Source organism: Malaclemys terrapin, chromosome 24 (genome assembly GCF_027887155.1).
Source record: "Malaclemys terrapin pileata isolate rMalTer1 chromosome 24, rMalTer1.hap1, whole genome shotgun sequence".
Classification (NCBI taxonomy): domain Eukaryota; kingdom Metazoa; phylum Chordata; order Testudines; family Emydidae; genus Malaclemys; species Malaclemys terrapin.
In genome coordinates, this window is record NC_071528.1 from 15,705,701 (window position 1) to 15,728,031 (window position 22,331).

Consider the following 22,331-nt stretch of genomic DNA (forward strand, 5'->3'; position numbering starts at 1 on the left):
GGATTAGCGATTAGGAATTCCTGACTAATCTTCCTGTGCTCACACCACTGACCACGAAGCCTCCATCTTTCTCTCTCTCTCTCTTCTTAGGTCTTTAAATCTTCAAGGCATTGTACACACATTAATCTAAGTTCCTAATGTATTGTAAAGAAGGTCATTAAAAGGTATCTCTCTCTGTCCCAAACAGCCTCATGCCCCAGTTCATGTACTGCATAACTGATGCAAATGTATTACCTCAGAGCATGGCCAAAATCCAGGTACCATAACCCTGTTTGTTAAATATCTTTGAATACCCTATATATTCGCCTGAAACAGTCTCCATCTCCTCCTTGGAGAGCAGCCTAGGTTCTCCGCACTGAAGTCCCCAAACAAAGAGCTGTTCTGCCTCTCTCCATGTCTAGTGCCAGAGGTATGCAGAGAGTGAGTGGATTCCACTGCTTTCTTCTCTCCTCTCCCAAACTTGTACAGTTTGCTTTCTCCAGTTCTCAAGTAGCCTTAGAAGCAGAAGTTTCCAGGCCTGCTTTGAACCTGACTCTCCTGGCCAGAAGCACTTTTCTGCCACACCACCACATTTGCTTTAAAAAGATAATTGAAAAAGGTGCTTAGAAACCAGGGTGTTGAGCGCAGTATAATGATCGATAGAGAAAAGACCAAATCAGTTGTTGTTTAATGTTTCCTTCACACTGTGGGTTAAAGTGTTTTTACACTAAAGTAGAGTGCCAATCTCTCCTTTTGAATGCATCTTTTATTCCTTAAACTGTGTGCTTTACAATAAGGGCCTCTTGTATATCGTTATGTGCAAATGCCACACAAATTGTGGCCTCTGTTGAAACATACTAAACACTCAGCAATGTTCATGTTCCCAGATCTCTGTTTTGCAGATGCTAATTAATAACCATTTGCACTTTTCAAGGAAAGAGCTAAAGGTGGGAATAGCCATTTGCCTTTCTAGCAGGATCGAGTAATGGGGTTGGAGAGTGAGAAGAGGATTTTACATAAAAAATGTACAGCTGAAAATGAAAAGACTGAAGAGCTGCTGCGAAACCATAATGCTAAGGCTTCTCTGACTGCAATCACCCGTTGTATCAATGAACTGCAAAGAGCTAGTTTGAAGGTGTGTATCTTGGCCAGTGAATGTGATTTGAAAGGGATTGTACTGCCGTTAAGAATACCCTTCAGGCAGCGATCTGTTGTGTGGTCTTGACTGAGTTCGGAGCCACTGTGTAAAGAGCTGCGGGAAGATTAATGGTGCAAACTTGACAATAGGTGTGTAACTAATGACATGGGGGTGATCACAATATCTCATTTCTGTTCTCTTCTGGAGGGCAGGAAACAATAACTGCCTCCCTCAGGGGGAGAAGGCACAAATGGAACAAAAACCCTGTTAAAGGACACCTCATAAGGTTACTAACACCTGCTTTTAGTGCAATTCCTGCTGATCTAATTACCCTAATTTTAACATGTAAAATAATTAGCTTCTGAGAAGAGCCATAGATAACCTACTGTTAGCAGGTCAATATGAAAGATATTGTGTGTCCTACTTTCAGCAGAGTCTTCAGTGTGGTTTATTTTAGTCCCTTTGTCATTGGTGGCCAGGTTGTGCGTATGAAGGACAGAGAAAATGGAGCAGAAGGAGTAAGGACCCAATTCATCTCTGTCCTGGCGTTGAACTTGGTTCTGGGCCTGGGAGAGGAGGCAGTCCTGGAGCTGCTGGTTCATCTGCCAGCTCAAGTTAGAGAGGCATCAGAGGCTGTTTTCACCTGTTGCTGTGGCCTTTCTGACTATGGCCCAGTGTCCACCTGAGAAATTTCAAAATGTTCCCATAATTTCTAACACTTGTTCAGCTCCACTGGTGTCAGTGCTGGGAGCTCTGGTATAGATGGGTCATTGGCGGCTGGTGCTGCATCATCTCACCTTTCTCAGTAGAGGTCTAGCCATAGCTGACATCATGGTTAAAACATTGGCACTAGGGGTTCCCAGCACTGTTAACGCTGCTGACAAAGGAAGAGGATTTTAGATACATTTCCCTTCTGTGTATACTGTGAAAGGTTACAGGTAGAGGGGATACCCCGATAGAGAGAGGAGGGGGAGGAGCAGCAGTACTGTTGCAGTATCTAAAGGTCCGAGACAGGCACCAGGCCCTGTTATGCTAGGCACTCTGCACAAATATAACAAAAAGTCCCGTGCCCCAAAGAGCTTACAGTCTGAGCTAGGGGAAACCTCATGTTTGTCATTTTTATATAAGCTCCGTCTGAAAACTGCTAAAAGAATGGATGCTACCCCAGCATTTCCTTGAACATGGGCACAGCTTATCATTGTCGTGCAAGCCTGCAGTGCCCAGAAGTTATTAGGGCATGGAAAAATTAATGTGCAGAACCGGCTGGAATTAATGCAAACTCTCTTGGGGAAATTCCTTATTAATGCAGGTGACCTAATAAAATCACAAGCAAAAAATGAGCCACGGCTCCTCCAGTAGCCACACAATGGAACACCACTGGCGATCTGGTCAGGCGAGGCCTGGCGTTAGACTAGTGGGGGGTTGAGGCACAGTGGCAGTGCTGTTTGTGGGAGCCCTGTGACTAGTACCGCTATAAATCAAGACTGAAGCGCATTGGCAGAGCTGTGTTCATGGGGATGCGGAGAAGTCCTGGAATACTGTCCTGCTGCAGGCCCACGTGCATTGCTAGAAACGTGAATGTGAGCACTTGCACAACTCTTGCCTGCTCTAGTGAGTGCATGTGCTCACACACTCAGACCCAGGTGCAAACATAGCTGCCAGAATTTAATGGGCAAAGTATCTGCAACAGACTATTGATTTCCCCCACACACACACCGCAAATGTAGTGGATACTGTTCAAGACGAGATGTGATTTATTTATTTTATATTTTTGGTCCCTATGACAGAAAGACACTGCTGTTCACAGCAGGGGCCTATGTTTGTACTGCATCCAGAATGCTTCCTATGAGTACCCTCCGATCTCTACACGTACAGTGCTGCAGCGACGGGAGAGAGCTCTCACTGCAGCATAAAATAACCACCTCAGTGAGCGGCAGAAGCTATGGTGGCGTAGTGCTGTGCACACGAGCGCTTATGTTGGTGTGACTTATGTTACTCGGGGGGAGGGGTTGGAATGCCAACACCCCTGAGCGACATACGTTTTGCTGTCATAAGTGGGGGTGTAGACATAACTGTGTGTTCTTTATCAACAACTTGGAGACAAATATTTAGGGCCTGATCCTGTATTGCTCTGCTCTGTGTCTCATCATTTGCAGCTGAGCAAAGGGAATGTAAAATGCTGCTCTTCTAATCTGGTAGCACTTTGCATTCTACCCTGGCACAAATGATTGAACAAGGTGCAGGTCATCCAACTATGTAGGGCTAAGTTCATCCCTGGTGTAATGCTGGGGAAGTCAGTGGACTTCCAGCTGGGAAGGGTCTGGCCCATTGTGTTTGGACAGCACCCAGCACAATGGGGCTCCAGTTCTGATTGGGGACTTGAGCATTATCGTAATAAGTATATTTACTGCAACTGCTAAGCTACCTGCTATCTGCATGAAGATATATTTTCTTTAATATTGTCTAATCTATTTCCATCCCTAGATCCTAGTGCTTCTGTTTGTCTGTCTGTCCCCATCTCTAGATTCGGGTGTGTTTTTCTATCCATCCAACCTGCGCTTTATTCATACATCTTCTCTAGGGGCCTCATTCTCCACTGCTTCAAACCTAGTTCAGCTATTTCCACCTGTGCAAACTGGATGTAAAATGCGAGCAGATCAAAATGTCCGTGTTTCACACTCGCTCTGCACAGCTGCAGATGATGGCGCAAGGAACAGGGCAGTAGAGGGATCAGGCTCTGTCTTTCTGAAAGGTTCTGGCTAGATTTAGATAAAAGATGTGGAGTTTGGTTTTTTAAACGTTAGCCAATATGTTTTAAAACAGGGGTCAGCAACGTGTCCGTGGTAAAAATGTTGAGGTCGGTGGTAATTTTTTAAAAAATGGAATGACTGAATGACATAACCCCTTGCCAATGTCCGTCACTAAGTCCGGTAATTTTGTCAGGTGTCCATCACACAACATGGTGGTGCCAACCCTTGTTTTAAAATGTTAATGTAGAAAGGGTAAATTGTATTTTAACATGGACTAGCTGATCAAGCAGCTTTGATCCTAATCTAGACAAACCCAGAGCCTTTATCTATTAGATTTTACAGCTTAAGAAAGTCCAGAAATGGAGGAAGTGGGAAGTGGGGTTGGGACATCTTTGCGCTGGGCTGGTATCTAGCAGCTTGGTGTTGCAGTGGGTGCAGAGTGCAGCTGTGCCCAGCAGATGGTGCCTCTGAGCCAGATGGAACCCATTGGAAATAAAGTGAGGAGAAAGAAAAGAGAAATGTGATGAGATGGGGCAGTTGGCAGAGGAAGGAAGCAGATAAAAAAAATGAGAGAGAGAACAAAGAAATCGCGACCAAGACGAACAAACTGTGGAGACAGCTTCACTTTTGGGGCTGTGGAAAGAACTTCCAGGGTGTATCAGTCGCTGGAATAACAGGGAGCAGGCTGCACTGCTGCAAAGGGTTTGCAAAAGGAGCAAATAATCTTGTGGCTGCTGCCCATGCCGAAGGGAAAAAGGGATCCTGTGAGCAAGAGCGAAGAGGAAACTGCCTGCCGGAGACTGCAACATTTCAGTAGCAAAGTGTGCTCCAAAGTTCCCTCCAGGATCCCCTGGGCTGCAGCTCTTGGTGGGGAGAACCCCCAGCCGGGAAGGTTGCCCTAGCTCTCACCCCCTGCCCCTCCCACGCATGCTTTGGGATTATAGGTCATTTTTGAACAAACAACAAAACTAGCGGATTTCAGAGTGAAATTCCGGAGGAAATTTAAAGAGCATCCGGATCCGGAGAAAGAGAGAGAGAGAAAGAGGAAGGAAAAAATAAATAAAAACGTGGAGTGAATCTAAGGCAACCAAAGAAGGGACGAGGAGAAAGAAACTGACACAGACGTGGAGATGGGGTGAGATTGGCAGTTTTATTATTTGCGTGTTGTTTATTGTATTAGTAATTTAAAGACCCCGATGTGTTTTTAATGCAGCAGAGTTGAAGGGATAAGGATTTCGAGTTGCAGTAAAGAAATTCAAGTTTAAATGTAAAAAAGTCCCCTAAGCTTTAGGGGTTCGGGAAGTAGATAGTTGCAGAGATTTGTAACTTACCTTATGTGACCCAAGGTGTGGGTGGAAGGCTCCAAGGGGATCCATATCTTGTATAAAATTCAGAATGGCCCTTTGGGGTGAAGTAAAGCACCTACTACCTTTACAGCCCTTCCCAGAAGTTAGAGATTTCTGATTTTGTTTTCTGTTGTGTTCAGTAAAGTGGACCCTACTTACATTTGTAAATGGGTAAATAGCTTGACGGAAAATCTCTGGTCATAACCCCTAAATTCTTTCAGGGGTGAAATAAACTCTAAGTGGCTACCAGGCATTGGCATAGAAATGGGAGTTTAGCCTGGTATTTGATGTATGCATTCATAATAAACCCCAACTGTGTCATTTAAGGATCTGACATGCTGCTGTGAGTAAGTTGCTTGTGTAATGAACACTTCTGGGCCACTTAGAAGCACGCTGGAGCTGGAGAAAGCCCCTGCCTGCTCCATCTCTCCAAGACTTTGAGTTTGACATTAGAGGAGAAATAAGTAACATTTTAATGGCTTGTGTTTCTTTTGCTAAGTTTTTGATTTCCCTCTTGGGCAGCCTGGGTTAAAAGACTGAATAGGGTGAAACAGATTCAGGTGGCAGAAGGGACACAGACATTAATTCTGATCTCAGAGTCTGTGAATCTAGAGTAAATCTATTTAAGTCAGTGTGGTTTACACTGGGCCAGCTTAGGGCAGGTCTTCACTACGGGGTGGGGGTCGATTTAAGATACGCAAATTCAGCTACGCGAATAGCGTAGCTGAATTCGACATATCGGCGCCGACTTATCCCGCTGTGAGGACGGCGGCAAAATCGACCTCCGCAGCTCCCCGTCAACGGCGCTTACTCCCACCTCTGCTGGTGGAGTAAGCGCGTCGATTTGGGGATCGATTGTCGCGTCCCGACGAGACACGATAATTCCATCCCCGAGAGATTGATTTCTACCCAACGATTCAGGCGGGTAGTGTAGACCTAGCCTTAGATCAGAAACTGTCCCCTGCTTCCCTGTATCATCTCTGCAATCCATATTGTGACTCCCAAACCCTCAGCCTTGGAATTGCCAGGAAGGGTGCAGCAGGTGGATAGGTTAGGACTAGCATCTTATTTTCCAGGACTATGGGATGGATCCTTCTTCTTGGAACTGTCATGCTACACCCAGTGGCTGTGCAGTTTCGTTAGAAGGTTGCCACTTCTCATGCAAAATGCTGGGATTGTGGTCACTGCGACAGAGTTCTTAGATTTCACTCTAATGATAGTGTCAAGGCAGCAACATTATAGTCAACGTGGAGATGACATTTCCACCCAACCCCCTGTCTTCAGTCACAGAGAATTGCTGAGTGGAAAGGTCTTTGTGTTGTGCATAGATTACATGGAAAGGTTGAATAGCCAGCAGCAGGTTTAGTCCCCTGGATTCCCAAGAGATTAGGAAAGCGTCACCTTTGAAATGATTTCCCACCAGTAGGTTTTAGTTGATTTATATTTTAAGCAAGGAGTTAGTCCTTACCCCCCATTGACGCTTGTCAGGTTTCCTTGTAACCCTTGTTCCAGTAATATCCATGGTGTAGCTTTCATGGATAATTCATTCCTGAACTCAAACATATCTCTGGTGTACTGTAGGTTTTAGAGCATTGCCTTTGTACCTTTAAATAGCTAGTTGTAAATGTCACTTGGGTCACAAGGGAAGTGAATTCAGTCACCTCCTAGCTGAGCCCATACTGGGCATTTGTCCACATTTCAAACTAGCACAGGACAGGCTGAGGAAAGGCCTAGCGTTGGCTGTTGGTCATGCTTCCGGAGCAACAGAACTAAGGTGCATTGGCAGAGCTGTGCAGGCTTCCCTGTGTGTGACCCCTGCTGTGCAATGAAGACACATGAGCAGAAATGGGTGTGAGCACAGATGAGTGTTAGGGCCTGGAGGTGCATTAGCAATACTACATGGGAAGCCCAGGACTGGCATAGTAGGCGGGCTGCAGGTCAGGGCTGAGGTGTGTCAGCAGAGCTGTGTGCACACCTACGCCTGGTACTAGCTGCTGCAATGGGTCTCGCTTTCTGGAATATGTAAATATTACTTAGATACATTTAGGACCCATACCAATGGAGGAAGTGGATTGCTGTGCATATAAGCCCCTTGGTTTGTGTGTGGCAAAGGAGGGGCCAAGAGACCTTGGAAACAGTGGGGGACAGCCATCCCAGAGTGGTAACTGTGCCAAGTACACTGGGCACCCAGCAGCAGCAGGTCATCCCTGCTCAGGACGCGCCCCCGGTGGGGATAGGATTCTGGTAGAAGAAATGCTTAACAATGTGCTGGGCCTTTAAGTGTCCCTGGTCTCCTTCCCCGTGCCTGAACTTGCATGCTTGGCATTGTGTTCCCCAGGCTAATCCGACTGGAGCATATACAGCCAGGATTCCTCAGGCGGCTTTTATCTACAAACAAGGGAGCTGCTTTTCATTCTTCATACGGAGCTTTCCTGGCTAATTCTGCAGAGGGAGAAGCGGCCCTCGGTGCTTCCCACCACTGCATTCCCACAAAGCAGTGGTGTGCAGTGTGGAACGGAAGCAAGCTGCAGCTAAGAGGGCTTGTGAGCCTGAAGGGAAGAGGCAGTATCAATAGTGGTTAAAGCCAGGGGCTGAAAGCCAGGACTCCTGGATTGTATTCCCAGCTCAGGAAGGACGTGTGATCTAGTGGCTAGAGCAGTCAGGCCCTTAGAGGCAGCTGCCTGAGTCCTGGGGAGAAGGAGCGCCGTGGTTGTTATCAATCTACGTCCTTTTCACTCGCCCCCTGGCTAACCTAGGAGTAGCTTTGATGGGCTCTGGAGGGGAGCCACATGGTGCGGGGGATCCTGTAGGCTCTCCCCTGCTCCGCCCCAAGCAATGTCACAGGAAAGTCAGCGGGGTTTCAGACTAAACTGGGGAGAAAAGTCAAGGCACTGAAAAGGGCATGTTGGGGGAGGGAGAGAAGGAAAGGAGGAATCAGTCCACATGCCCCACATTGCAGTTCTGAGATCCAGGACTTGGTCTGTCTGACACACACCAGAATCCCGTCCTCCCCCAGGAAAAAACATCATGTGGAACAATCCTGCTGTCTGTGGCCTGCAAAGTGCAGGAGGTCAGACTAGATGATCGTGCTGGTCCCTCCTGACTTTAGAGTCTATGAATCTTTCCCCTCATTGAGACCTCTGGTTCTGAGAGCTGATAGAGGGGAGAGCAGTGCTTAATTTGCACCAGCAGAGCCTGGCGGTTCAGAGCCCCGGCACCTCTGGGCTTGGCAGTTCAGAGCCCCGGAACCTCTGGGCTTGGCAGTTCAGAGCCCCGGCACCTCTGGGCCTGGCAGTTCAGAGCCCCGGCACCTCTGGGCTTGGCAGTTCAGAGCCCCGGCACCTCTGGGCTTGGCAGTTCAGACCCCTGGCACCTCTGGGTTTGCTGTATCAGTTATTAATGTAAAAAAATTGCTTGAGCCCCAGCACCTCTTTCATTATAAATTAAGCACTGGGCGAGGGCCCTGTCCCCGCTGCATCCAGCACAATCTCTTAGCTGACTCAGCAGGACAGTGGGCTGAATTCCAGAATGGAGCCAGGTGACTGTTCTCTTCCCCGGCCCCTTCCACTCCCCTATGAGCTGTGCCACCCAGGAACCAGAGCCAGGGCTGGGGGAGAGAAAGGACGGTTAGGATATGAGAATGTGAGTAATTAATGGGAATGGCTTTAAAATGGAATCCCATAGAACAGAGCCCATCCAAAAGGGGAGGAGACGGGGGGTCTAAACCCTCGAGTCTCATCCCCCTTAGAGCTACTTCTGATGTCCACCTGGATGCTCCAGTGAGTGCAGAACATACCTACGCCTTCTGCTGGCTGGCACGAACATGGCTCTGCAAAGGTCTGAGCCGAGGCCCAAGTTGGGAGCCCCGTGTCTCTCGTACCTTACCACAACGGCTGGGAAACCTTTGGTGCTCTCTGAACCTGAGTTTAATCACTCCATGGCTTTCTCATCTGGGGGCCTTTGCCTTTGGGCTTGCTGACTTTGGCAGGCAGCAGAGCCCAGGTCTGGCAACCTGCAGGGCACAATGTGAAGACGTGTTTCTTGCAGTGATCCTACTCTCTGTGCTATGAAAATACCCTGCAGCCCAGGTGGAACGTGCTCTAGAAATGGCAGCTGAAGCCACAACCCCAGAGCACTTCCCTGCCCCCCGGCCCGGGGGCTGCTGCGCAAGTCTGGTTTATCTGGGCAGGTCATTCTGCTGATCTGATCCTTTGGGGCCTGCCGCAAGGTGTGTTGTGCTTTGGATGGCATGAGGCCCATGTGCTGAATGTTACAACACCAGCATCTGAGAGAAAGGAGAAGCTGCCCTGCCCTGCCCTGGCAGGTAATTCAAAAGCCCTGCAGTGTCAGTGTGGATTCCTCAAACAGGCCTCACTTGGGCAGTGGGGGCAAGCTTCCTGCATGCACCCTCACGTTTACCGGCATGGCTGAACCACAGCAAGAGGGGCAGCTCATTCTCCATGGCCCATCCCCCCATCTCTGCTGGCCAATGAGGGGGCCAGTTACTGGATGCATATGGGGACTGGGCTGAGCCCCACCAGCCTAATTTCGCACCAGCAGCTTCCGACTGCTGCCCTAGTGGTAAAATGCCTCATTCTAAATCCCGCAGGCTTTCGCGGGAGTGCCCCAGAGCGGAAATCTCACTCTGAGACCTGCCAGAGCAAATCTTCCTCTTAAAAATCATAGTTAACAATCGTATCTTGGGCAGAACCGCCCCTCCCCATGCACAGACTTCAGAATTTATAACAGGAGGGCACTAAGCATCAGCTTCTCTTGAAGGAGCAGCCATGTTAAGGACCATCACCAGTGCAGAGATTAAAACAAATGTCTGGTCTCCACTCATTCAGCACAGGGGGCTGGGCAGGTGAACAGGACATGATAAGCGATTCAGTGAACCAAGCGTGCATGCCACAGGCCGGCGGGCAGGATTGCTGGGCCAGGATTGATGGCGGCAAAGAACGAAAGAACCTCCAAGGGGAAAACTTCCCCTGGAGTGTGCAATAGTCAGGGAAAGGACGGGGAGAAAGATGGAAGGGAGTGAAATAGCTTGAGCCAAAGGCAGCTTTGTAGTAGACAGGAGAAACCGCTCTCTGCACCCTCCTTTTGTTCCCACCCACCAAAGAAACCCGTTGGATGCAATAGAGGATCTAAAGCAACCAATAAGAGCCTGCCTCCCTATCTCCACCCCACCCCACCCCATGAGCCTTGACAGGAGGCTGCATTTTAACACATGCCCTTGTGGTTAGGAATCCACAGCTGCGGGAGGAGTTGGAGAGATCTTGGAAATGTCAGGCAGGAATTTAACAGATTGCTGTTGCCTGCGTTGCACTGGATTGCACTCCTGAGAAAGCAGAGCAGTGACTGAAGAAACATCCTTTCCCCGAGGGCTCAGGCAGGGCTAGGACCCTGCTAGGGTGACCAGATGTCCCGATTTTATAGGGACAGTCCCGATTTTTGGATCTTTTTCTTATATAGGCTCCTATTACCCCCCCCTCCCCTGTCCCGATTTTTCACATTTGCTGTCTGGTCACCCTAGACCCTGCTAGGCAGCAAGGATTGTGTCAAAAGAGAGAGAACAGAGAGGATGACCAGTGAGAAGCACTATACAAACTCAGCTCCAGAGATAAATGCTACTGAATGGGCTTTTGAAATTCTACCCCTTTATCTGACCTGGTTTATTCCTGACTATGGGAAAACACTGCTTTTGTAGGATTTTGCACCATCGTCCCCTTGGGAAGGGGCTAGCAAATGTTGTTAGTGCTTAGAAAGGGGAGTAAATTCTAACCCCAGCTCTGCCACTGACTCCTGTGTCCTGGGGCAAGTCCCTGCCCCTCTGTGTCTGTTTCCACACCTGTAAAACAGCTGTGCAGCTCTAATAACGAGGATTAATGAGTGACCACTGTGAGCTGCTCTGATTAAAGGCATCCGTAGCTGCATGCTGGAAGTGTGCGAAGGGGTGCGTGACTGCTCACTCAAACAATCCCTTGGGACGGTGAAGATGAATGATGGGATCTGAATCAGGAACGGGCTCAAGAACTCAGCTCCCCAGTGGCTGCGCCAGGCTCCTCGGTTACAGTGTGAATGTTGTCTTGCTGTAGCCTGCCAGGCCTGCATCTGTGATGCGCGTGTTTGTACAGATCCGTACCAGTGCGTGCATTACAGACGTGTTCACGCAGACTTTCCTGGGGCAGGCTCGGGAGGGTTGCATGTCAGATGTTTCTCGGTGGGTGTGCACAGGGGGCGGGGTAGAGGGAGGAGGAAAGGAAATGGGGGGCCTCTGGAGATAGGGATTCATGTGTGCATACACTACTTAAACCACAGGGGGTCTGACTGGGATTCGATTTGATCCCTCTGCTCAGCAGGTTCATCCTATCGCTCTTCAATGCTGTCTCCTAAGAAGGAGCAGCTGCAGCCTCTCTTGGTGGGGCCCTCACTGGGAGACGGGGTCTCTCCTTTTCCAGCAGGTGGGGGTGGTTCAGTTGCATTCTCTGAATGGACTGGGTCAGGGCTATTTAAAAAGATCCCCCTTCCGAATGGGTCTGTAGGAGAAGCTGCCAAAGGAGAGGGGGATGCGTTGTCTTGGATGGACCGGACACCCAGCTCTCACCCAGGGCTCAGTCATGCCATGATTATTAGAGAATAGGGGGGTGAGCATTGGCTTTTAACCCTCTCCAGGCTTTGTCTGGTTCAGTAAATGCAGCACTGGTGAAAGTGCTGGATCAGGAATCCTAGAAATCAGCGTTGTCTCCTTGTCCCTGGGATGGCAGACATTTGGGCATGCGTCCCGCACCGTACCCTGTGTCCTGACACGGAAGGGCTCACCTCTAGGGGCTGAAGGGAATTCAGTCTCTTGGGCCCATTCAGTTCTTAGCTCCTCTGTCGAGACCACCAGCAATGGCGACACACCAATGATTAACTGCTCTGGTGTTTGTGATGTGGGCACCAATCGGCCAGGAAATGAACTCGGACACTGAGGTGATGGCAGCCATATGAGAACCTAGCTAGAAATAAGGCCAGCAGACCGTTTCAGATAAACTGCCTTTTGGTGGGACGATCAAGCCCGGCCTAGGTTCAAATCAGTGACTGACTCTGGGAATGGGCGACAGGGGATGGATCACTTGATGATTACATGTTCCATTCATCGCCTCTGGGGCACCTGGCATTGGCCACTGTCGGAAGACAGGAGACTGGGCTAGATGGACCTTTGGTCTGACCCAGTGTGGCCACTCTTATGGTCTTATGACTCAGAGGTGAATGGGTCTGTATCTCCTTGCCCAATCGCCAGTCTCCTCCCAACCTGCTAGTCAATCTCAGCGAGTGGAGTTTTCCTCCTGGAGGCATCTCCCTCAGGATAAGATCTCATTGCAAGAGGAGAAAACAACACAGCCTTAAGACAGCACTGTGATGCTGCAATTCTTGTGTGAGGTGCCTTGATTCCATGGTGATGGGCACATTAGAAATCGCTAGATTAGCTAGACCATCTCTTTGTTCCCTTTGAAACTGCTGAGTTTTGCCCAGGAGAGTGGCTGGTTGGATTCCCTGCAGCCAGGACGGTAGAACACATTCATCAGACAGCAGGTCATCTTAAACTAACAGTGGGACATTTAATAAGCAAGCTCTCCTCTTCCCTCTCAGTCTGGGACCAAAACCAGCGCAAAGGGGCCTGAATCCTTTCCAGTTGCCATCATCAGGCACTCACTGATCGGTCTCAGTCTGAGCCAGATCTTTGTCCTTTAACTTTGCTTCTCTCTTAACGATCAGCAAGGGGTCGGCCCTGGGGGGAGGGGAGGGGTATGTGTGTGACTTTATTTACACATGCCCTTTCCGCTGCCAAGCTGAAAGGAACTGTCAGCATTTACTGAGGTGTGTGACATCCAGGTATAGCCATGTAAAATGGGGCTGGGGCAACAGGCAACCTGACCATTCCAATCCTAGGCACTTTTGAGGCTATTTTTAAATGGTTTGTGGTGCTCCTGGAAAGGAGAGATCGATGGCATTGGCCAGAGGAGAGCAGAGTGTAGACAGGTGCTGGGCAGTCCTGCCCCGCAGCCCTAAACTGCAGCCCCTCTGCTATTCCAGTTCTGGGTTCTCAGGCATAGCCCTGCCAGTGCCTCTCAGTCCTGACCCACAGCCCCCACCCCCCCTTGCTATTCCTGTCTGGGCTTCTCCTGAGCAGATATTGTCAGCCGTGCTGACTTGGGCCAGGCAGCGTGGTGGTACTTAGTTGCAGAAAAAATGACAGGAAGGGTTAGGTGGAGACCATATAAGTCACTGTTGTGTGGCCCCTGGAGGGTTTGCCCTCAGGTCCTGGGAGGTCACTGGCTGTTTCACCAAGACCTGGTATCTCTCATTGACATGTTTTCAGTTCCTATTCCTCTTTGGTCTTCTCTCCCTTTCAGTTTCCTGCCGAGTCTGTTTCCTTCCTCTTTCTTTCTGTCATTTGTTTCTCCTTGCTTCGTTCAGTCTCTCAGACCCTGGGAAGGCTTTTGTTTCTCAACTCTTGCTTTGGTCTTGTCAAACGAAAAAGCAAAAGCCGAGAGGCAGGTCTCATCGGAGTCCTCCACAATGAGTTTCTGTACCCGCTTCTGTGCTGGGGTGAAGAGAAGCCTCCTCCCCCAACAACCCCGCGCCGCAGGCCCCTCTCCTGGTGCTGGAAAGTGCTGCTGATGAGAGAGACGTACTAACCAAAGCATTTCTGTAATTCTCCCAAACTGAGCACGAAGCTCTCCATGGCCTTTGGGCTCTGCACTATCCTGGAGCATGAACTACAGAGAACTAGAAGAGCTGGAGGCAACTGTGTGAGCCTTGAATTCAAAGCCTAAGCAGCCGCTTCCTCGAGCACTGTCCATGTGCCAAAGAGGCATCGTGGCTCGTTCGTAGCTTGGGTACCTAGGGGTAGGAAGGAGCATCCTAGCCCATTAAACTGGCTCCCCCATTCCAGGAAGCCAGCTCCTATTAGCAGGGGTGGAGGAAAGTTTGAGTGCTGGAGAGGGAGAAGATTCCAAAGATTACCACTGTCGTGCAGTGTGCAAGTTAGTTTTGTTTTCTAGTGGGAGGAGAAGGATGGCGAGGTGTCCCTGATATCCCAGCATGCAACGCACGCAACCCTTTCCCCTACATTAGCACTTTCCAGCTGATGGCCTGAAGGTGCATGAGTGACTGGAGCCTCCCCAGGAGATAGGACAGTGTTTTTAACCCCATTTTGCAGATGGGGAAACTGAGGCACACAAAGGGGTAAGAACTGGACCCATGGCCACACAGTCAGGAATAGAACTGAGGAGTCCTGGCATACAGCCCTGTGCTTTAACCACCACATCCCAAACGGACATGCAAGTGTAGGACTGCTGTTCCCAGCTTCAATGAGAGGAGCAGGGTGGGAAGACAGCTTCCTGGATTCTGCATGTTCTGTTTCCTCAGCCCCTCGGAAGCTGCCTTGATGCAGGAATTGCCTCCCTTGCAGCAGGTAAATGCGCATCGACGTGCAGCCTCTGCTGTGCTGCAGGAGCAGCCAACTTGTCCCCTGTTCAGATGGGGAGCATCGGAGGTCATTGGTACCCGTCTGGTTTGGGGAGTCGGTGAGGCTTGGACCTGTGTTGCCTGGAGGGACAGACAACTTTCCTTGTTAGTACGAAGTCTGGTAGCTCCAGCCTCCAGGAAAGACCTTAGGGCATCAGCTGGCACATCAGTGGAGCTCAGACAACAGCCATGAGCAGGAAGTCCCAGACTGCCCCCCCCCCCCCCCACAGCATGGCACCTGTGCAGTGTCTGTTCCAGTGCAGAGCATGCAGGACTGGAGCGGTGTACTGGGGGAGGAGGCTGCATGGGGTTAGAGCAGTCAGTGCTGCCTGGGGAAGCCAGGGCAAAGAAAAGGTGTGAAATGGCCAGCACACTAGAACTGGGCCATTCTGTTACCTACGCGGCATTCCACTCCCCTGCCGTTTTCTTCCCCTTTCCTTGGGATCTGCAGGAGGCGAAGCAGCGCTGGCCTGTGTGGCTATTGTCTCACAATTACACCGTCAGCAGCCAATCGTATTGTCCCTTGAGTCTTGCCCATCTTGGAGCGATCAATACAAAGATTTTTGGTAGTTTTCAGTCAGTAAACGCCAGCAGTAATCGACCCCTGCCCCTGGGGCAGCCTCAGCAGAGATCCTGAGGACTGAACACCCCGGGACCTGGCCTCCCCTCTGCCCTGTAGAGGGGTTCCCCCCAGAGGGGTGATTCACGGGTTGGCTCCTTTGCTTTCTGCTTTCTGTGGCACACCAAGTGCTGCAGACAATAACCCCGCCGGGACCAGGGGGGAGTTTGCTCCTGCTTCTAATTGACAAAAATTAGCAGCAATAAACATCCCCTGTGTTCCAGCCGATCTGAAAAGCTGCGGAAAGCGATGACTAAGGTTCCTCACAGCCCTGGGGCCTGCTGACTTGGGCTCCGCTCTGAAGCGGGCCATGATGTCCGTTGCACCCTGGGGGGCGGGGGAGGCGCATGTAGCCAGTTCTAGCTCACAGCCACCCAGCTACGGCAGCGTTCTCTCTCGGGGGAGGCAAGCCCTGTGCAGGGACATCTGGTGTGGATCTGGGCTTAATCTAAAGCCCACTGAAGTCAGTGGGGGAGTTTCCATTTGGATCGCAGCCTCACTGAGGGTGTGAGGAGGGGAAGGGTACCTTTTGTCAGTCAGTACCATTAAAAGTGACCAAACACCATTTCAGAGCCGGCGAAATTACGAACACACCAATGGAACTAATCCAGACTTTTCACTCCAGTTTGTCCCCAGCACTTATTGCCAGAGAATGTGAAACCAAAATAAACAGGGAAGCGGCTCTGTAGCCAGAGCACTTTGCTACATAAAAATAGCATAGTGCTAAAGCCACGGCAGCCCCTGTGCTCCTGCTGCCGGCACAGGGGCGGTTACTCCGAGTTATGTGGCTTCCCCTGCAAGCCGGACCGCGTGTTTAGTGCCGAGAAATCATTACAAATTACAGACTTGGAGAGACTGGGACCAAGTGAGCCTCCTAAATGCTGCCCGACTAGGCGCTCTCTGTGCTGTGTGTGACAAATAATGACTGACTTTTCCATTGCCAGGAAATGAATCACTGAGGAGGCCAAACCAAGATCTAGGAAGCTGCTGGAAGACTGATGCATACTAACTTCACTACCTAATAGTCTGTCCAACCGTTACTAACCAATGTCAACAACTAGGTAACAAACTGCCTTTATCTCTGGCTGCCCCTTGCCCTGGGGTCTGGGATCAATGGATAGGAGTGTTAGCTTCCCACCCGCTGGAAATTGTGCCTCAAAGTGGTAAGGCAGGACTTAGGTCCCCCACCCCCACACATGAGCTGGGTATAAAATGCACCAGGTGTTAGAGGAGACCAGGGACTTCGAGGGTCATTAGGAAAATACATCAGGGGAGGGCTGGGCGAACTGACCAGAGGGAAATCCCAAAGCTCCCTTTGGAAGGATCTGCAGGCTGGGATCCCGGGTCAGCGTGATGTGCTGCTGTGCAAGGGATCTGAGTCCAGGGTTGGGCAACGGGAAAAGAGCTTCAGCTGGGGAGCAGGGGCAGCACTGTACACCACTCTCAAGCCTCCGCTGGAAGGGCAGGTTGTCTCACTGCTCCAGTGAGGTCTTGAGCCGGGGGCAGGAAAGTAAGTTTCTGGGTTACAGGGGTCGTATCTGGGCCGCACCAGCTGTTTTCATGCCTTGGAGTGTAGGATGTATCAGCTCGAATTCAAGTTCACCCGCTCAGGCTCCTGCCTGCACTGGCCAGTGCCGGAGGTTTGAAAGGAATGCCGAAAAAGACCTTAAGCCCTAATGCACCTGGGCTATTGCCTGACGGAGACAAATGTCCTCCTGCCGTGCTCAAGTCAGCTCCTGAAGCCTGAGATCTGAGTTTAGCTTGTACATTACTGGTCATAAAATCCAGCCCTGGCTTGTGGCTCACCAGCCTTCTGCAGCAGCTGATTCCATGCTCTGGCTGTGGCGAAGTGTTTCCTTTCATTCATTCTTACATGACCTGCCTTTAATCCCATGATGTGACCTTCGCTGCAGGCTGCGCGGCCCGCGCATGAGCCTTGGGAGGAAGAGACATGTTGAAGGGGAGGCACTGTCTGTGCTCAAATCCCCAACCCAGTCTCCATCCCACACTCTCTTCAGGAGCGCCAAGTCCCAGACCCTGCAGGAAGGAGAGTTAGTGCAGCGGCAGGGCCGTCGTATGGTTGGACTCACCACGAACTAGCTGCTACGGTGCTAGGTGCACTACCTTCAAATCAGACTTCAAATAATGTGCCTACCCCAGCACAATTCCCCCCGGCAGACCGTGCTACAGGGGCCCCAGCGTGTGAGAGCCTGGTGACCTACGTGTGCATATGTGACACACAGACCCTGAGGCCTGCCCTAGGTTATTGCTGACGTGACATCTGATCTCGTCACTAGCTGGAGGGTGGGGAGAGCCGGGAGGTGGCAGGGCAGAGCCCTAGTAATCTTAGCTGGAGGGGCTCTGCAGGGTACAGAGAAGTCTGCTGCCATGGTGCTGCTGGCTGCCACGGGTGGAGGAGGTGGTAAAAAGGGCTACAGGGCCTTTAGTTTTCTTCTCATTGCATCAGCTGATGGCCCCAGAGGTTCATGAGTCCGAGCTAAGAGCATCAGGGAATGTCTGGGTCTCAGGCCCGCTTCCTCTGGAGAAGCACAAAGAATCCCAAAGAGGAAGAAGCCTGGAGTGGGAGCTCCTAGGAATAAGGGGCGACCGTGGTGAGTGGGGGATGCTAGAGCCCTTCCAAGCCAAGAAGTGAAGAACTGCCTCCCCTTCGGCTTAGCCACACTGGGCTGGAGGGTGCTTGTTCAGGATGTGCTCCCAGAGGTGCTGGCTCCGTGGGAGCGGGGGGTGCTCAGCACCTCGTGTCCCTGGAGAGGAGAGAACTAGCAGAAATGCCATGTGCTCTGCGGCGTGCGATGCAGATGCCAGGAAGCCGGCTCGCTTCCCAGACTGCGCTCCGCACCCCCCGCTGCCTTGACAGTTCTGTTTGTTCTGTTCCAGGGAGCAGCCGATCTTCAGCACTCGAGCCCACGTTTTTCAGATCGACCCGGCCACGAAGCGGAACTGGATCCCTGCCAGCAAACATGCCCTGACCGTCTCCTTCTTCTACGATGCCACGCGCAACGTGTACCGGATCATCAGCGTGGGAGGCACCAAGGTGAGGGCCACATGCAGACCAGGCAGCTTGCCAGCAAGCGTCCCTCTGGCCGTGATCACTGAGTGCTTCCCGCTTCACTCAGACACCACTCTGGGCAGCCCTCAGAATGGAGTGCTCGAGCATCTCCACAGCCGGGCATGGAAAGTGTTACAGCCAGTGTCTTCACACTGACGTATTTAATATCCAAGGTGAATTTAGTGCTGGTGGAAAGACAGTGCTGCGACTGATAGCCCTATGCACAGAGCATGCCCAGCCAGTTCCTCCCCCCGGTGCCTGGCCTTGTGCTGGGGGGACCCCTCTTGGCCTCTGAGGGCTGCTCTGGTCCTTCTGACCCTTGGCCTTTCTGCTGATGCCAGTTGTGGGGGTGGGTTTTGTGGCAGGCCCTAGACACAGGACCCATTCATGTCACACGGCCTGTCCGACTGGAATGACCTTTGCTCACTGGTAACTTGGGCTGGTGTCCTAGAGGTAAAAGGCTCCTCTGTAGCACCATGATGGGTGAATGATAAATGTGAGGGAATCCCCTGAGTCATCCCACGCTAGGGAGCTTTGGAGAGTACACTCCATCTTGCAGACTACAGCAAGTCCACTTTGACTGAGGGTCCTTGTTCCTTCCCCCCACAGGCCATCATCAACAGTACCATCACCCCCAACATGACCTTCACAAAAACCTCCCAGAAGTTCGGACAATGGGCGGACAGCCGAGCCAACACAGTGTACGGGCTGGGCTTTGCCTCAGAGCAGCACCTCTCCCAGGTAACGTTGCAGGGGCTGAGGCAGGCTGACCCACCCAAGCAATGAGTGGGAGCGGGGGGAGAATCGCTACATAATCTAATCCACCAGGAATGCCAAAGGAAGTATCAACTCAGGTGTCCATGCTCTGAGGAGGAAGGGTCTGGGGACAGAATCAGGTACAGTCTGGTCTGGTGCGGTGTGGGGCCGGGAAGCCCTAAGATATGTGGGGGACAGAATGAACGTCAGGGTCACATTTTCACAAGCGCCTGAAGTGACATTTTAAAAAGTGACGTAGGCTGCTAGGACCCAGATCCTCACAGGTATTTAGGCTCCTGACTTTCACTGATTTCAGTACCCTTGAGGACCTGCCTGAGGGTGTAAGGGTCTGTCTACACTGCAGTCAGAGGGGCACTGCAGCATGTGTAGGCACACCTGAGCTAGCTTTGATCTGTCCAGCTCAAGTGACAATAGCAGCGACTCCTGTACAACCCTTCTCAGGCCCCGGTCTCTACTCCCGCAGCTTGCCCATAGGGGCTGGAACTAGGGGTGCAGGGGTGCTGCTGCACCCCCTGGCTTGAAGTGGTTTCCATTATAGACAGGGGTTACAGTTTGGGTCCATGGCTCTCAGCACCCCCACTATACACATTGTTCCAGCCCCCCTAAGCTCGGCCTTACCGCTATTGTTGTTGGTGCTGGCTGGATCAGAGCAAGCTCGGGAATGTCTACGGATTGCACTTAGCCACTTCTGACAGCGTTATTGAACACATCTGTACAGCATGGGCACTCCCGCAGCAAGGACTCAACTCCCCACGCCCCATCCCAGCAGGCACTGAGCTCAGTGGAAACGCCAGCACGGACTCTTGGTCCTGGTCTGGGATAGGATGGGGCCATTCTCTGGACATTACCGCTAGCTTGGGGCGGAAGCAAAAAACATGCCAGATTCCTGGAAAGAGGCAGAGAGAGGGAGAAATAGCGACAGGAGGAGGGAAGTAAACCCTAGCAGCTGTTCTCGCTTGTCGGACGTTTCTGTAAGACAGTAGAGTGACCCTCTCCCCATCTCCCCCCGTTCCCCTAGTTTGCGGAGAAGTTCCAGGAGGTGAAAGAAGCAGCCCGTTTGGCGAGGGAAAAATCGCAGGATAAAACGGAGCTGACCAATCCAGCCCTGAACATCACGTCTCACCAGGTAACTTTGGCAGCTGCGGTGGGGCTGCTAGGGAAAATGGTCACCATCCCATTGTCCTCTGGCAACAGGGGCAGAGCCCATCACTTTCCCCAGAGCACCAGCCACCAGCCGGAAGGGCCCTGAATGCAAATCCCCATGGGAGGCACCAGGCACTGAGCCAACCGGCCTTAGCAATTCCAATCCTGTCACTCACGTGCATCTACAAAAGGCCTCCCACGTCTGCGGAGAATGGCCCGTGCCAGGGCTCACTGGGAACGTTTCATTAAGGTAGTGCTGATGGAGTGGGGTAGTCTGTAGCCAGCCCCTCCACTTCTCTCCCCTGGAGGCCAAGCCGCAGCCCTGCCCAGGTATCCCTGGTGGCATGTTGAAGGCGTGACCGGTCTCCCTAAACCAGCCTCCAGTGCCTGCCCGACGGGGAGAGGACGGGCCGTGGTGCGTTCTACCCCTCTTCTCCCCACGGCAGCTCTTCAGGGTGCCCTGTGGGTGCATCCCAGAGGTGGCTCTGCATTTCCCTGATCTCCTGGCAACAGGAGGGGAGCTGGGGGCTGAGGACAGATGGAGTGGCAGCAGAGGAGGAGGAGGCAGTGCGAACAGCACCTTGGCCTGCAGGAAAAAGAGGAGGAGGAGGCGGCTCTGCGGAGACTGGAAATGCCGTACGTGGTGGAGCAAAGGGAGACATCTCTCCAACTTGACTCCCGTTGTCTCTCCCTAAGGGATGGGAAATGGGGAAGGGAATAGAGAGCAGAGTGAGGGCAGCAGAGCCAGGGCCCACGAAAGCGATGGGGCTAGTCGGGGATCTGTCAGTCATGGGGCGGGCTCGGCGTGTACTGGGGACAGAAGACTTCCAGCACCTCGGTGCAGGCTCACAGCACAGCGCTTAAAGCAGCTGCTAGTTCAGAACTGCTCAGTGTAAATGCAGCCCCGGAGAAGGTGTCAGCGTCTCTCCTTCCCTACTGCCTATTCGACTCCACAGCACTAAAACTGCACCGAGGCAACCTGACCATATCGGCTCCTGCTCTGAACGGGGGTGGGTGCAGGGCAGGGGGCGTGTGGGATGCGGCATCGGCCCTTTATGCTTCCTCTCCTCTCTCTCTCCCTTCTGTATGTGGGAGGGAGGAGGCAGAGGCAGTGGGCAGCCTTCCCCGCCAGCCTTGTTCAGAGCACCAGGTCAGGGCCACCATTGTTACAGCACACAACTCGCTGACAGCCTTGTCTACTGCCTCCGTGTGCACATACCATGCTCAAGGCCATGATACCAGTGTCTGGGTGGGGGAAGTTGTGTCAACTGGCCAGGTGCATTGTGGGCAAGGTCACCTTCCTCTGCACCATCCGAGATTGACTGCTGCTGGAGGAGGCAGGGGGGGAGAATTATCTCCTCCGCCCCATCCTCCCCCCTCCCCCCGACACAGAAAGGTGGGCTGCTCTTTCCTCTGCAACGCCTTGCATGTGTAATTCCCAGCTCCACCCTTGTAGTGCTTAGCTTCATCTCCTGAGATCCGGGCACCCAGCCCTTCCATCCATGGAGCTACACACAGCTCTCCCCGGCTCTGCTCCTTCGGGGAGTGCGGCTGGCTCTTTGGGGTTTGAACCCCCATCTCTTGCTGCCGAGCGCACACCGCCCCTACAGGTCACTTAGCCTCCAGTGCTCTGTAAAACCTCCTCTGGAGACGACATGGGGCCTCATTCCCCTCTCATGCCAGCCTCAACCGGGAGCTGCCCCATCGACTTCAGAGACGCTACCTCAATGTAAAACTGGGGGGAGTGAGAGGAGACTCAGGCTGCCCTCCTCCTCTGTCTGGGTCTGGTGCTGGCAGGCACTCGGCAGGGCCGGGCCTGGGAACGTGCTGGGCGCTGCAGTCTCTGAGATGGAATGCCCTGTCAGCAGCCGACTGATACTCCAGCTCCCATGTCAGGGATTAATATCCCACCCCCAGCAGCATCGCTTGCTCACCCCTGGGGGCGTCTACTTGCAGCACAGCCAGCACACACACGTGGTCCTGCACACCCCTC

At 52.0% G+C, this 22,331-nt stretch overlaps 1 protein-coding gene across 2 annotated transcripts in view; it reads left to right on the top strand.

Moving 5' to 3' along the window:
* The first annotated feature begins 4,408 nt into the window (after positions 1-4,408).
* The window catches only part of HOMER3 (homer scaffold protein 3), a 31,115-nt gene continuing 13,192 nt past the window's right edge, over positions 4,409-22,331 (top strand). Inside the window, exons 1-5 of one of the 2 annotated variants that reach the window (XM_054013772.1) lie at positions 4,409-5,002; positions 16,293-16,409; positions 18,247-18,403; positions 19,028-19,159; positions 20,214-20,321. In XM_054013772.1, the coding sequence (XP_053869747.1) occupies positions 16,396-16,409; positions 18,247-18,403; positions 19,028-19,159; positions 20,214-20,321 (411 nt within the window). In that variant the 5' untranslated portion in view covers positions 4,409-5,002; positions 16,293-16,395. The remainder of the gene's footprint in view (positions 5,003-16,292; positions 16,410-18,246; positions 18,404-19,027; positions 19,160-20,213; positions 20,322-22,331) is intronic. The other variant, XM_054013773.1, reaches the window with a different exon arrangement.